The 16,750-nt window shown below is 37.3% G+C and overlaps 2 protein-coding genes across 2 annotated transcripts; both read left to right on the forward strand.

Annotated features, from left to right (window-relative positions):
• The first annotated feature begins 150 nt into the window (after window positions 1–150).
• Window positions 151–5,594, forward strand: LOC111906492 (uncharacterized). The gene is made up of 5 exons (XM_023902246.3): window positions 151–1,204; window positions 1,352–2,370; window positions 3,362–3,668; window positions 4,397–4,702; window positions 4,786–5,594. The coding sequence occupies exons 4-5, from the start codon at window positions 4,568–4,570 to the stop codon at window positions 5,389–5,391; spliced, it is 741 nt and encodes a 246-aa protein (XP_023758014.1). The 5' UTR covers window positions 151–1,204; window positions 1,352–2,370; window positions 3,362–3,668; window positions 4,397–4,567; the 3' UTR covers window positions 5,392–5,594.
• Window positions 5,595–5,998: 404 nt separating this feature from the next.
• Window positions 5,999–6,863, forward strand: LOC128125848 (uncharacterized). Its single transcript, XM_052765104.1, has 2 exons — window positions 5,999–6,329; window positions 6,400–6,863. The coding sequence occupies exons 1-2, from the start codon at window positions 5,999–6,001 to the stop codon at window positions 6,861–6,863; spliced, it is 795 nt and encodes a 264-aa protein (XP_052621064.1).
• The last annotated feature ends 9,887 nt before the right edge of the window (window positions 6,864–16,750 follow it).

Genomic DNA, 16,750 nt, shown 5'->3' on the forward strand with positions numbered 1-16,750 from the left:
AAATTCCAAATTTTCTATTCTACAATGATTCGTCGAATTTGAGCCCAAACACTAAATCGGTTGTTGTTCATATTTTTTTAGCCCAAATCTATTTTGACCAATCACTGTTCGATATTAAGTCGGAAACAATTGAGCCCAAAATTCTTTTGATCTTTCATTATAGTCCGAGTATCATTTGCATCATTGAAAATCACAGTTGGACAAATCGAACTTGATCTCGACGGTGTTTGGTGATTGAGTTCATGTCGAAAACTATGTTGGAATCAAAATCAAGTTCTTTAGATTTTGGATTCATAGTGGATTGGCTGTTATTGAAATCGAAATTGACTTCGACAGCTCGATTTGTGTGAGTTCAACTGAGGTTGTTTGAAATTGACAATCAAAATTGTTGTTGTTGATTGGGTTTATGTTCGACATCGGTTAAAACAACGTGTTGAAGTCGAACAACTTTAGATTTTGACGTCTTGAATTCGAATTAGTAATAACTATGGTTGCGTTGGGTCGAAATCAATTTCGATTTATGTTCTTGGTTGAAGCAGTTGTTCGAATCAATATTTAGTTTGATTTGGTGTTGGGAAGTCGATGTCGTTGTGTTTAGAACATAGTTATATCGATTGATGTTGCTATTCAGTTCACATTTGGAAACGCATTGGGAAAATTGATTTGAGTTGACTTTTTGAAGTCAAAATGTGTTCTATTGATTTCGAATTTACAGGAAGGATCGATTTTGAAGGGTTAATTGATTTTGATTTCGAAGTGTTTGAAATCGATAGTTTGGTTTGGTATTGTCGATTGATGTTTTGGGAGTTGCGATGTCAATTTGGACGATGCTATCGACTGAAACAAGATGATCTGGGAATGAAGGTTTCGAATGAAAGGATGACGAACAGATGGTCGATGTGATGTCGAATAGCACAGATCAATAGTCAGGAATCGGTATTCTACGGTTGATGCAAAGCTAAGGGTGATGATTTTGATTGTTGATAACAAAGTTTTTTTAAAAGTTCTACTGGGAAGAGGTCAAAGGTAGAAAAAGCGAAGGTTCATGTGCTTGGAATTGAACTTAATTTGGGAAATGGGTGATGTACTGGAAACCGATTAAGCGATTGAAGGGTCCAGATGATATTCAACGATTCACAAGGGTTTGTTTTCACAAGTGACTTGGAGGTCGATGGTCGACTAGCTGTCAGGTTGCGAAGGGGAGGTAACGACTTCTATGAAGTTTATTTTCTACGGCTGATAAAAATCGTTGTTTTAGACGATGCATATATAGAAAGCCCAGTTTTCTAGTATTTAGTTTTCTAGTATTTACTAGCGAATTTGATCTTTCTTTACTTTTTTCTTTCTATAGCGGAGATAGTCGCACGTAATGACAGATCACGGCCATATTATTAAAAGCTTGTGGTAAGAATGGGTTTCGTTCGAGCGCTCGAAAATAATATTCCAAAGCTTTCGTATGTTCTCCGTTACTTGTGTGGATAAGTCCTATGTTATAGAGTATATAACTTCGGTCATAGGGATCAATTTCTAGTTGCATGGCTTCATAATAATTCTGTAAAGCTTCCGCATAATTTCCTTCGGATTGAGCTGACATCCGTTACGGTCGTCATTCAATTCAAAGAATCTCCGTTACAGAACCGTACATGAGATTTTCATCGCATACGGCTCCTCCCTTATGTGCATAATGATAAAATGATAAATAAGATGAAAATCTTATCATTATGAACTGAGTAGGACTAGTGTTTTTACAAGAAATCTCTAGCCAACCTTCCTGCAAGAGATCCTTGATGTTAATTATTCGCTACAAACGGATTTTTTTTAGTGAACGTGTCACAGCTTCCTCCTATTTTTTTGTTTTGTAAAGACAAAGAAAGAAATTCTATTTTCTCTCCTATTTACTACGGCGACGAAGAATCAAATTATCACTATATTTATTCCTTTTTCTACTTCTTTTTCCAAGTGCAGGATAACCCCAAGGGGTTGTGGGTTGTTTTCTACCAATTGGGGCCCTCCCTTCACCACCCCCATGTGGATGGTCTACAGGGTTCATAACTACTCCTCTTACTACATGGCGCTTACCTAGACGTAATTGATACGGGAGCTCCACTAAGTGTTCCGGTCGGTGGAGCGACTCTCGGACGAATTCTCAACGTGCTTGGCGAGCCTGTTGATAATTTAGGTCCTGTAGATACTAGTACAACATTTCCTATTCATAGATCTGCGCCTGCCTTTATACAGTTAGATACAAAATTATCTATTTTTGAAACCGGAATTAAAGTAGTAGATCTTTTAGCCCCTTATCGTCATGGAGGAAAAATCGGACTATTCGGGTCGAGAATTATTGGCTTTGATGTCGAGTAGCAAAGACATGTAAGATGGCGTTTGTTTTTTCTTTGCAGATCTGTGCGGTGCAGTGTTTTGAAAACCGGACCGGACCAGCCGGTTCAACCGGGAACCGGCAAAGTTACCAATTTTTAAGGGCTAAAAACAGGGTTGTAAGCCAAACCGGTAAAAACCGGCAGTTTTCTTAAGAACCAGAAAAAACCGGTGTGGTTCAACCGGTAACAAAACCTGTTTTTTAAAAATTTGGCTTACTCACGACATAGAACAAGCCGGCTCAAAGGAGCCATCCTATTCACTGAGGTGTCAATTTTATTAGCTATGTTGTGGAATACTCATTTTATAAGCAAACACAGCCCTCTATTTCTATTAACCTATCGATGTGGGATGTATTTCATATTCAAACTTTATACTACCACTTCCTTTACAAGCAATTTGCACACATACTGTATCAAATATATTTGCATTATCTATTTTTTACACAACTAACATACGTATTATGTATATTTAGATATTTAGATATTTAGACTTTTTATTTTTGGAATTACTACTTTTTTTTTCACCAATTTGAAACTGTCAATTTAATTACTACGTATTTTATATATGAACTTCATAATTATAATATATATATATATATATATATATATATATATATATATATATATATATATATATATATATATAACACAATATATCCGGTTTTTACGGTTTTTGGGACCGGTCCAACCGGTGGGACCAGTTGAACCATCGAACCGGTAAGATAGCCGGTTCAATGTCCGGTCCGGTTTTCAAAACCTTGACGCGGTGTCTTCTGTCTGCGTGGTGCAGACCACGCGCAGACCTAGACGTCTGCAGTGTGTTTGTTTTTCTGAAGTGCGCAGACATAAAAACGTCTGCACGAGGTCTTCACCACACAGACTTAGGTCAGCCTCTTCTAAGGTCTGCGAATTGATTTTAACCTAAAAAAAACGCGTCTCTTTCTTTTTCTTTTGTTTGCGCCTCCATCGTCAAAACATCCCAGCCGATACCTTGACCACTCCATCTTCAATCGATCGTCAACCTCTGATTACCACCGCCGGTCGCCACCATCCTCCGATTAGCACCGCCAGTCGCCGCCTTCGATCGTCCAGGCGAGCAGGCACCTCCGACAAACAGCGACCAACATCGAACAACAACAAAAAATCCATTTTCAATCGATCGTCAACCTCCGATTACCACCACCGGTCGCCGCCATCCTCCGATTAGCACCGCCAGTCGCCGCCTTTAATCGTCCAGGCGAGCAGGCACCTACGACCAACAGCGACCAGCAGCGAACAACAACAAAAAAGGTTTGTTTCGATCGATTTTTTTTTCCAATTCCAACATGAAATTGTTGATTACAATTGATGGAAAACTCACTAATACACTAATTTGTTGATAAATTGTTGTTAATTGAGGATTATTCTTGCTTCAAATTGTTTGATTGTTGTTAATTGTTGATAAATCTTGCAGAAAATTCTAGTGCTTCAATTTGTTGTTAATTGTTGTTAAATGTTGTTAAAATTTGTTTTAAATTGTTCAAATTGTTTCAATTTGTTGTTAAATGTTGATGAAAATTGTTATTTCATTGTTTTTTTTTTTTGCTGAAATGGTTATAAATGTTGCTGAAAGTAATATTTTTTTGCTGAAATTGGTGTTAGAATGTGTTGAATATGCTAAAAAATGTTTCAAATTGTTGAAATAGGAAGCTGTTTTTTTTTGCTGAAATAGGAGGCTGAATATGCTGTGAATTGTGAATTGTTTATTGCTGTGAAATAATGTTGTGAAAATTTGTGCTGAAAATGTGAAATAATGCTGTCAACTAACGATATCTAACAAGTCACGTGAAAATCAGACTTTAGATGTTGAGTGTTTATTGTTATTTGGTTTTGAAAAAACTCTTGATTGTTTCAAATCATTATTTTTTTTTTGTTGTAATGTGTATGATATGCAATACCTTATTAAATCATATTTGTCAATTTGTGAATGCTACAATACCTTATGAAATTATTATTGTCTATGTTATATTGCTTATTAGAAATGGGAGAAAAACAACAATGGACCAATGAGCATTTAAAATGTTTAGTGGACTTGTATTGAAGAAGTGGAGAGTGTCGGTAGAAAAGGATTAAGTTTGCAGAAAGACTCATGGATAAGGCTTGGAAGAGTTCTTAAGGAGAAATTTGGGTTTGAGTTGAGTCAAAAACAAATGAAAAACGCATATGACAATCTGAAAGCCAAATACACAGGATGGGTGTATTTAAAAAACAAAACTGGCAATATATACAACTCTCAAACAAACACTTTTAACTTAACAGCCGAGGAGTGGGATGATTTTAAGAAGGTATATACACATTTATATATTAAACATTTACGTTTGAAGTTGCCAAATATTCTTATACTATTTTTTGTTACATTTGGGTTTAGGGGCATCCGAAGGCTGCTTCGTTGAGAACAATTCCACTGCCTTTTCCAGATCTTTGTGCACATCTTTTTGATGGAAATAGTGCTACTGGTAATTTTAGGAGTTACTCAACCCAATCATCATCAGTAGCTGGAGCATCCTCTTGTCATCTTCCACCACTTCAGATTACCGCCACCCCTTTTCATGCAATAGATGATGATGGTGATGACACTTTCCACCATGAGCCACCACCTTCTGCTGCTTCACCATCTGGTAACCCCAACAAAAGGGCTAAACCCTCAACTCCTATACCTCCTAGTGCCTCACCGTCTGCTTCTTCACCTGATGGAACTTCTATTACTGGTGACGATTTAGCATTAGAAATGAAAAAAGCTCTACAAAGTTTGACTAAAGGGTATACAATCCCTCAATGTTTAGAGAAGTTAGAGGTGCTTCAGTTAGGCCCTACCGATCCTTTACGCTTTGTTGCATATCATATTTTTGGAGGGACCATGAACATGAGAGAGATGTGGATGCATTTGCCCGATGTTCCCGAGATATTACGAGGATGGCTTGAGATGACGGGTACAAGTTTAGGAGTTTTGAAGGATGGAAAGATTGTCCGATGATTTTTCTAGTGTTGAAACTATTTGTTAGGTCTTTTTGCCTTTGTTGTAACTATTTATTAGGTCTTTTTGCCTTTCTTGGAACTATTTTTTTGTTATTTTGCTACTTGGAATATGGTTTATCTAATGTTTTTTTGGTACTTGAAATATGATTAATGTAATGTTTATTTGCTACGTCAAATATAGTTTATGTACTGTTTTTAAAAGTTCTACTTTGTTGATTTTAGGTTCATAATGGATCACGATCAAAAGTTACTTCTCGTAATTCTTATGTACCTGTACATCCGTTTTTTTTGGAAGAGGGGTGTGAAACGATTGCGGGATAATGATTCGGAAATGACAAGACATGAATACACATTGGAGTTGTTACATCGTAATCGTTTACAATCTGTTGAAGTATTACGCATGTCCCATGACTCTTTTGTACGACTATGTGCTCATTTTAGAGCAAATTACTCATTAAAGGACAGCAAACATGTATCGGTTGAGGAAAAGATGGCCATGTTTTTTATGATGATCGGCCATAATCAACGTTACGTGATTATCAAGCGGAGATTTCAACACTCGAAGCAAACAATTTATAAATTTTTTTATGAAGTGTTGGAAAAAAATGATGTTTTTCGCACAAGATGTTATAGTACCAACTTCTTTTAATCCGAATCCAAACATTCCAGGACATAATAGGAGGCTACGACGGGTTTTCAAAGGGGCGGTTGGTGCACTTGATGGCACTTTGATACATGTTGTTTTCCCTGCTAAGAAACAAGACTTATATAGAAGTAGGGGAAAGGGAGACTTCTACCAAAACGTATTGGCAATTTGTGACTTCAATATGATTTTCACATTTGTTGTGGCCGGGTGGGAAGGGGTAGCGCATGACTCTAGAATATTATCAGAAGCAATAACCGATCCACAATCATCATTCCCGTTTCCACCACTCGGTAAGTTTTTGTTTTTTTAAATACTTTTATCTTAGTTTGAAAATTGATTAGTGTTTTGCATTTTTTACAGACAAGTATTATCTTTGTGATGCCGCGTATGCACACACTCGAGGATTTGTGGCCCCTTATCGTAATGTGAGGTATTGGCTTGGAGATTTTCGTCAAAGACGTGCATTGACCAATAAGGAAAAATTTAACCATGGACATGCAAAACTTCGAAATGTCATTGAGCGTGCTTTTGGTGTTTTGAAAACACGCTTCCCTATATTAAAGAGGATGGCACCATTCCCATTTGTGACACAAAGAAACATTGCCATGGCATGTTTCGCGCTTCATAATTTTATAAGGAGAGAAGGAATGAGTGATGAGTATTTTGCACGATACGATGAACCCAATGTCTCGTTTCGAAATAACAATGTGGGTGTTGATGATGATGAAGACGGGATTCCAACACATGGTATTACAGCAGACCGTGAATATATGACTCAGTTACGGGATCAAATTGCTTATCAGTTGATGCACAATATAGATTGAATTGTTTTAAAAGAAATTGTTATTGTAAAACCATTTTTTTTATTGTATGACTAATTTAGATGCATGAATTTTATTTTCAATGTTATAAGACTATTATTATTAAAATGTTGGTGATGGAAAATCATTTTATGTTTGTAAAATCATTTTATTTAAAATTTCAGTTTATTTCAGCAGTCTGCAGACGTTAAAAAACAAACAGTCTTCTTATTGCAAATGTGATTTGATTTTGACTTTTCTTAGTCAACTATACCCTTCGTGCTTGGTTACTTGTATCACGAATTGGGGAAGAAATCAAAAGTTTTGAAATTGGTCCCTAAAGTTTCGAAGATATGGCATAAATGGTCCAGTTTCGAATTTGCAGCAATAATTGACGAAGAAAACACAAATGTTTCAAAACTTACCCCTGAAATTTCGAAGACTTGGCAGAATTAGTCTAGTTTTGAATATTGAGGAATAATTGTGAAGAATGCAGAAGTTTCATGTTCAATCTCTGCAGTTGATGTGAACTTACACTTTATGCCTAGTTTCGCAAATGGGGGAGTGTTTCCCATCATTAGCTATTTTTGGCGCAACGGGTCCCTGCAGAATTCAGAATCTGACAATTTTTACCCGGATTTTAGAAAATCTTGCAACTCACACCCAAAAGTTGAAAATTTTCACAAATTGGAAATTTTTCCGAGGCTTTAAGCAATTGTTTTTCTGTGCAAGATTTTCAAGGTTTCATTTTTGGCACACATCAAGGGAGTATTGTGAAGTTCAATCCTCAGGTGCTTCTCACCCTTAATTGATTTTATAATCATTTTTTATTATAAAATGGGGGAGAATAACGGGTATTCGAAGCGGGTTTTTCGAGTATTTATTTGTAGATTTAACGACCAAAGCTGCTTCGAGGGGGAGTTTTGTCTTGATCACGCGAGCCCATTGGATATTGAAGCCGGGACATCCAATCCTAACTTTGAGGGGGAGAATGTTAGGGTGCAAAGTCATGCTTAGATGTGGAGTGTTAGGCTTTCCCTCTTGTATGTGTAATGAGCTGTCTTTCCTATAAATAGGAAGTGAGTGACACTCATTTATGTAAGGAACCATTTGGAGTGTTAGACTAAAGAGATAATTTGTATAAGACCCACTTTGTATGTTCGTTATAGATCTAATATGAGCCTAAGATATTTATTTACTTGATGTGTTCTTGAGTTTACATGATGATTCACTAGATCTTTTCTTATTCTGCACATGTCAATAGAATCAACACCATTAAACTCAAAAGGGGGAAGTGAAAGCAATCCAAGGATCAATCAAGAACAAGATCCTTCAAATTCCAAAACACCATCAGTTCATCAAACTCCTCCAGTAAATCCACCTTATACCGAAGAGCACCACAAAGAACCCCACTCCCTAGTCTTCTCCTAAGCACCGCAAAGACCCAACACCTCGGTCTTCACCTCAAATCTGCACAACAATCTCCAACAAAATCAATTTCTCATCACTCCAAGCAGAACAATGAAGAAGAAGAATTGATGTCATCAAATTAATTTCTCGACACCTCTTTTGATGAAATGTCTATAAACTCTTGGGTAAATTCAACCCGCAGGCTTCTAGATGCTGACTGTGCTCCCCATATCTCACATGTTCTCAACCACTTTTCGACGGCTACTGGGACATTCCCATCTCTCCCAACTCGAAATACTTTCCAGTCTTTGAACCGCTTGATCTCAATCTTCTTGATGCAAGAAGACTGCCAATGGAATTTGAACGCTTGAGCCTTTTCATGCCAAGTATGGGTCTGAGTGTGAGAAAATATGGTCAAATGATAGACCGAAATGTGTGAAGAATTTCAAAGTGAGAAATTTCATGAAAACTGATTTTGTTCAGTATACCCTGACCACCAGAGGAATTGATTACTTTCGTACCCAAGCAGATTTTGTTTGCATGAACCCGGAGTAGATATTTCTGATTGCAAGGGTGTTTTCAGTTAAGGATGATAAATATCCAAAGGTGAAGATTGAATGTGAGAAAACGTGTGAATTTCTCAGGGCATTGGTATGCGATTTCGGGAAAATTGACACTGAAATTCACCCGATCATTGCCAAGAAGTTCAAATTTCCTGACTTCGAGCCCACTCCAAGCTACACTGAAGGGTACCAAAATATGTCTCTCGGTGTAACTAACTTCCTAGAGTTAGGCGTTATCTACAAAAGAGTTAGGCGTTACATACGAAGTCAGATTTGGATGTTCGTTTTATGCACACTATCGGTTTAACATAAACTACAACTTTTGTTTAGATCGCTAAGGCTAAATCTTGCTCTATCGTAAATTCACTATTTACGCCTCCCGGTATCGTGCCGGTTCCGTCGCGAAACTTCGACGGGTCATAACTTATTTGTTATAACTCGGATTTCGACGCTCTTTATATGTACGGAAACCTTGTAACATATAGTAAAACTTGGTTGAGATTATTTATTCTTAATAATCTTTTGTAGAAAAGTCGTTTTCGACCCCTATTGCCTCTAAATGGACTAGCCCGGATCTATGGGCGTTACAATTATCTCCCCCTTAGGATGATTACGTCCCGGAATCATCAACGAAACAGGATTGTATAATGACTCCATACGTTATCTCTTCATCCTAGGTAATAACTGTAACTTCTATGTTGCTTCGAACAAGTATCTAGCTCTTGGACTCCTTGACTGCAGGCGGTGCTCGGTCTTGCACCTGCTCGTTAGACTTTCAATCATGACCTTCGTGTCATAATCTCAATCCTCACTGGATACGAACTTATGATAAGTTCTTTTATTACTATAATGGACTGATGTGTCATATTCTAATGACCTATTATCGTATGTTGCAACGCTTACACTCAGGTCTCTTAGAGTCAAATCCCAGAACATACTACCTTCCTTCATGTTCAAAGGGGATATAATCACATCTTAAAAGGTAGCATTTCTAGCTACAAGCAACTATCGCGATACCTCTACTGATCGCTTTGATTATCTTTTATTTCAATCTTTCGGCTTAAGTCAGATGCTACATCGAACTTGGTTCTCTGAACCACGTAACATAATCATCGTAGTCGGACTCAATTTGTATGACCACTAGGGTCGGAATAACAATCATCTTCTTAGTCATTATCGGAATGATGGTAACGACATGCTTAAATAAAACAGAATCAATTATTGGTTTCTTGGTAACCTTGTCACTTTCCCTGATCCAAGCGTGAGTCCTGTGCTTCCGGTAGTATATGCATCTACTACCTTTCACACCTACTCATACTTGTCCCAAGTATTGTCTCGCAGTTTTCCAAGTCATTATCACATAAACAATTTTAACACATACACATGTGTCCAAACAATCATATAATTTTCCTTAGACTATACTAGGATTTCTTCCATGCGTATCTTTAATCATCAATTCTGCTTCACTCGGTTGGTGATGGAAACGTCAGACGATGGGATAACTTCATGGATTATACCAAAAATATTTCTTTCTGCTAATCGAACATGTACTTCTCCCGTACTAGATGTATTATTTATTAGACGCATTCTAAAGGCATGATATCACTCTTACGATATCTTCCGATAGGTACCATTTAGTATCGTAAGCCTTTTCATTTCCTCTATTTTCTCGGTCTATCATGGTTCGCATCACTTCCTGAACTTCTACCATTGTGATAGGTTCGGGTGTAGGCGCAACGACCGATGTATGACCCATCACATTCTTAGGCTCAGGTTGTCATCTTCCTCTTGTTTTGTACACCCAAGCAGACATTCGGTGTACCAACACGAGAATTTAAGATAGGAAATATCTTATTTACGATAAACGTATAAATCTCCTTATTACTCTGAAACGTTTACATGCTAGTTCTAATATCGTTGTCGTACATTTAGAATCCTAAACACATAAGGTTTCTAGATCCGGTCGGCAACAGACCATGGATCCGAATAAATAACAGCATATATGGCACAAAGCATTTAGCGCATAAAAGCATTTTAGGCATAATTCCTAAAATAAGCTAGTGCTCACACCTCACAATCGTCGCTTAGCATTCTAAGTTTAAATCTAGAAATAAATCCATATTCCTAGTTCGCTTAAACTAATGCTCTGATACCAACTATGACATCCCCGTTTTCACGGCCAGAAAAGACCGATTTTGTTTATGCTTTATAAAAATCAGAGTACTTCTTTTCATAAAAATGTTGCGGAATTTGATCCCAGAAAAAACATGATAAATACGTTATCAAAACATTTTCGAAGAAACGTATTTTATTTATTTTAAAACGTTTGGGGTGTCATCGTCAATACAGAAACATAAGCATAAACAGAACTTACTAGTGATCTACATCTCTTTAATCTCTCTGTGTAATGTGACTTCATGACAGCACCTGTGACATAAATAAACTGAGTGGGTCAGGTTGGGAAACCTGGTGAGTACATAGGGTTTTCAACCCACAATAATGTATTTATTATGTTCAAACAATCAAACAATCAACCCAATTACCCATCCCCATTATCTTCTTTACTCTTAAGGATTTACCCTAAGAATCAACCATTCCTCGTTCATACATTCCTAAGGATCATCCTAAGGAATCGGCACGAAGTCCATCGTCGCCGGGGTTTAGGCACTAAGTCTGCATGGTCACCAGAATTTATACAATAGGCACTAAGTCTGCATAGTCGTCAGGGTTTTGGCACCAAGTCTGCATGATCACCAGGGTTTAGGCATCAAGTCTGCATGATCGCCAGGGTTTAGAGTACACCGAGTGAACACATCGTTCACAACACTTACAGGTTGCGAGCCTGCTAGTGTTCCATTGGACTGTCTAGAATAGTCTGTGGTTGTCATCCATACTCTGCTGAATGAAGGGGCCATCATTTGGGAAAAGGCTTCTCACATCGTCCACCTCACACCCTCACCTCGTGGTCTATAACACCTCTCAACTCATCATCCAACTCATATTCCATCTATTAGATCTACCCATGTTTTACCCCCAACATTATTGTAGATATAAAATACATATACAATTTAAATACTTTAAAACATATATACAATCGTTCATTTAGCATAGACAACAAGTACTCAGATAATATGCACACATAACACATAATTTATATAAAATACTTCATATCTATGTGTAAGATGAAAGTAACTATGCACTCACCTGATTAGGTGGTGATTCCAAACTCAGACAGCACTTCGTTATCTCAAAACAATTTTTCCTCGACAAAACCTAGTATCAATACCACTAGGGTTTAGTTTTTAACGTTAACCGCGACTAATTAATAGTTTAGCTATTATTACTATTATATAAGCGTTAAATAACACTCAATATAACTAATAATAATAGCCCAAATAATTATTTTAAGGTCCTAATAATGTTATTATATTTAAATAAAATCTATATTAAATATAGTATAGGCGTAGCTCACTTACAACGGGTTTTTATTAAAAACCGGGCTTCGCTGGAGCAGCGTTTCCGAGCCGAAAGCTTTTCTTCTCGGAGCCGTCGAGCGCTCCGGGGCTTTCTTCTCGTGCTAGGGAGGTTCCCTAGACTTGGGAGGGGTTTAGGGAGGTTAGAGAGAAGTTAGAGAGAGAAAGAAAGGTTTGAAGGTGTGAGGAAATTATGAAGAGTTCAACTCTTATTTATAGGAATTATATAGTAAAGTAGTCTCCAAGCTTCGTCCGTAACTTTTGCATATGAGCTCCATTTTTGTCTGTCTTTTTACCGTTGAGTTCCTATTAATGAGATCTTCAACTTTCATTTAGACCTCGTTGGCTAATTCTCATTCTATCTCGGATTTACAAAACTGTATCAAATTCGTCGCGCTTGAAAAGTAGAGACTAAGCTTCATCCATAACTTTCGTATACGAGCTCCATTTTTGTCTGTCTTTTTACCGTTGAGTTCCTATTAATGAGATCTTCAACTCTCATTTAGACCTCGTTGGCTAATTCTCATTCTATCTCGGATTTACAAAACTGTATCGAATTCGTTGCGCTCGAAAAGTAGGGACTAAGCTTCGTCCATAACTTTCGCATACGAGCTCTATTATCGACGTTCTTTATATCCACGCATTGGTATTTACGAGTACTACAACTTTCATTTAGATCCCGTCGGCTAATTCTCACTCTATCTCAGATTTACAAAACTGTATCAAATTCGCAACGCTCGAAGAGTAGGGACTAAGCTTCGTCCATATCTTTGTCATACGAGCTCCGTTTTCGACTGTCTTTTTATCGTTTAACTCCTATTATCGATATCTTCATTTATCGTTTAGATTATTTTGGCTAAAAATCGACCAATCTAAAATTCAGATTTCGGGCTGTGCACTACTATGCTAAATCTTAGAAATATCACAACTTCCTCATACGAAGTCAGATTTGGATGTTCTTTTTATGCACACTATCGGTTTAACATAAACTACGACTTTCATTTAGATTGCTAAGGCTAAATCTCGCTCTATCGTAAATTCACTATTTACGTCTCCCGGTATCGTGTCGGTTCCGTCGCGAAACTTCGACGAGTCATAACTTCTTTGTTATAACTCAGATTCGACGCTCTTTATATGTACGGAAACCTTGTAACATATACTAGAACTTGTTTGAGATTATTTATTCTTAATGACATCCCCATTTTCACGGACAGAAAAGACCGATTTTGTTTATGCTTTATAAAAGTCAGAGTACCTCTTTTAATAAAAATGTTGCGGAATTTGTTCCCAGTAAAACATGATAAGTACGTTATCAAAGTGTTTCCGAAGAAAAGTATTTTTATTCATTTTAAAATATTTGGGATGTCATCGTCAATACAGAAACATAAGCATAAACAGAACTTACATTCATTATCACTAGTGATCTATATCTCTTTTCAGTCTCTCAGTGTAATGTGACTTCATCTCAACACATGTGATATAAATAAACTGAGTGGGTTAGGTTGGGAAACCTGGTGAGTACATAGGGTTTTCAACCCACAATAATATAATTATTATGTTTAAATAATTAAACAATCAACCCAATTACCCATCTCCATTATCTTCTTTATTCTTAAGGATCTACCCTAAGAATCAGTTATTCCTCGTTTATTTATTCCTAAGGATCATCCTAAGGAATCGGCACAAAGTCCATCGCTGCCACGATTTACACAACGGGCACTAAGTCTACATAGTCGCCAGGGCTTAGGCACTAAGTCTGCATAGCCGCCAGCGTTTAGGCATCAAGTCTGCATGATCACCAAGGTTTAGGTATCAAGTCTGCATGATCACCAAGGTTTTAGGCATCAAGTCTACATGATCACCAGGGTTTAGGTATCAGGTATGCATGATCACCAAGGTTTAGAGTACACCGGGTGAACACATCGTTCACAACACCTACAGGTTGCGAGCCTGCTAGTGTTCCACTGGACTATCTAGAATTGTCTGTGGTTGTCATCCATACTCTGTTGAATGATGGGGCCATCATTTGGGAAAATGCTTCTCACATCGTCCACCTCTCACCCTCACCTTGTGGTCTATAACACCTCTCAACTCATCATCCAACTCATATTCCATCTATTACATCTACCCATGTTTTACCCCAACATTATTGTAGATATAAAATACATATACAGTTTAAATCATTTAAAACATGTATACAATCGTTCATTTAGCTTAGACAGCAAGTACTAAGATAATATGCACACATAGCACGTAATTTATATAAAATACTTCATATCTATGTGTAAGATGAAAGTAACTATGCACTCACAACACGTAATTTATATTAAATATTTCATATATATGTGTAAGATGAAAGGGACCATGCACTCACCTGATTAGGTGGTGATTCTGAACTCAGACAACACTTCGTTATCTCAAAACAATTTTCCTCGACAAAACCTAGTATCAATACCACTAGGGTTTAGTTTTTAACGTTAACCGCGACTAATTAACAGTCTAGCTATTATTATTATTATATAAGCGTTAAATAACACTTAATATAACTCGTAATAATCGCCCAAATAATTATTTTAAGGTCCTAATAATGTTACTATATTTAAATAAAATCTATATTAAATATAGTATAGGCGTAGCTTACTTACAGCGGGTTTTTATTAAAAACCGGGCTTCGCTGGAGCAGCGTTTCCGAGCCGAAAGCTTTTCTTCTCGGAGCCGTCGGGCGTTCTGGGGCTTTCTTCTCGTGCTAGGGAGGTTCCCTAGACTTGGGAGGGGTTTAGGGAGGTTAGAGAGAAGTTAGAGAGAGAAAGAAATGCTTATGGTGTGAAGAAATAATGAAGGGTTCACCCTTTATTTATAGGGATTTTATAGTAAAGTAGCCGCTAAGTTTCATCCGTATCTTCCGCGTACGAGCTCCGTTTTCTATGTTCTTTATATCCATGCGTTGGTATTTACGAGGACTACAACTTTCATTTAGACCTCGTCGGCTAATTCTCCTTCTATCTCAGATTTACAAAAACTGTATCGTATTTATCGCGCTCGAAGAGTAGCGACTAAGCTTCGTCCATATCTTTCGCATACGAGCTCCGTTTCCGACTTTATTTATATCCACGCGTTGGTATTTACGAGTACTACAACTTTTATTTAGACCCCGTTGGCTAATTCTCATTCTATTTCGGATTTATAAAACTGTATCGAATTTATCGTGCTCGAAGAGTAGCGACTAAGCTTTGTCCATAACTTTCGCATACGAGCTCCGTTTTTTACTGTCTTTTTATCATTTAACTCCTATTAACGATATCTTCATTTCTCGTTTAGATTATTTTGGCAGAAAATCGACCGATCTAAAATTCGAATTTTCAGGCTGTGCACTACTATGCTAAATCTTAGACAACTCATAACTTCCTCATATGAAGTCAGATTTGGGTGTTCTTTTTATGGACGCTCTCGGTTTAACGTATTCTACGACTTTCGTTTAGATTTCTAAGTCTAAATCTCGCTCTATCGTAAATTTACTATTTACGCTTCCCGGTATCGTGTCGGTTCCGTCGCGAAACTTCGACTGGTCATAACTTTTTCGTTATAACTCGGATTTTGGCGTTCTTTATATGTACGGAAACTTTGTAACATATAATACAACTTGGTTAAGTTTATTCATTCTAAATAATCTTTTGTCGAAAAGTTGTTTTCGACCCCTATTATCTCTAAATTGACTAGCTCGGATCTACGGGGGTTACAATTATCTCCCCCTTAGGATGATTACGTCCCGGAATCATCAAAGAAACAGGGATCACATGATGACTCCATACGTTATCTCTTCATCCTAAGTAATAACCGTAACTTTGATGTTTCTTCAAACGAGTATCTAACTCTAAGATTTCCTGACTACAGGCGGTGCCTGATTTTGGACCCGCTCCCTATCTCACGTTGGACTCCCAATTATGACCTTCAAGTCACAATCTCGAACCTTACTGGAGACTGCTTCTTCCTCTTAACAATCTTAGGATTATTACCATGGACCGATGTGTCGTATTTTAATGACCTAACATCGTATGTTGCAACGCTTAGACTCAGGTCTTTTAGAGTCAAATTTCTGGAACAGACTATACCTCCCTTCATGTTCTAATGTGAGATGATCGCATTTTAAAAGGTAGCATTTCTAGCTACAAGCAACCGTCGCGATACCTCTACCGATCACTTCGATTATCTTTTACTTCAATCCTATGGCTTAAGTCAGATGTTACATCGAACTTGGTTCTCTGAACCACGTAACATACTTATTGTAGTCGGACTCAATTCGATATGACCACTAGGGTCGGAATATCAACAATCTTCTTAGTAATTACGAAAGATAGAATGAGAATTAGCCAACGAGGTCTAAATGAAAGTTGAAGATCTCATTAATAGGAACTCAACGGTAAAAAGACAGACAAAAACGGAGCTCGTATGCAAAAGTTATGGACGA

Source organism: Lactuca sativa, chromosome 1, assembly GCF_002870075.4.
Source record: "Lactuca sativa cultivar Salinas chromosome 1, Lsat_Salinas_v11, whole genome shotgun sequence".
Lineage (NCBI taxonomy): Eukaryota > Viridiplantae > Streptophyta > Magnoliopsida > Asterales > Asteraceae > Lactuca > Lactuca sativa.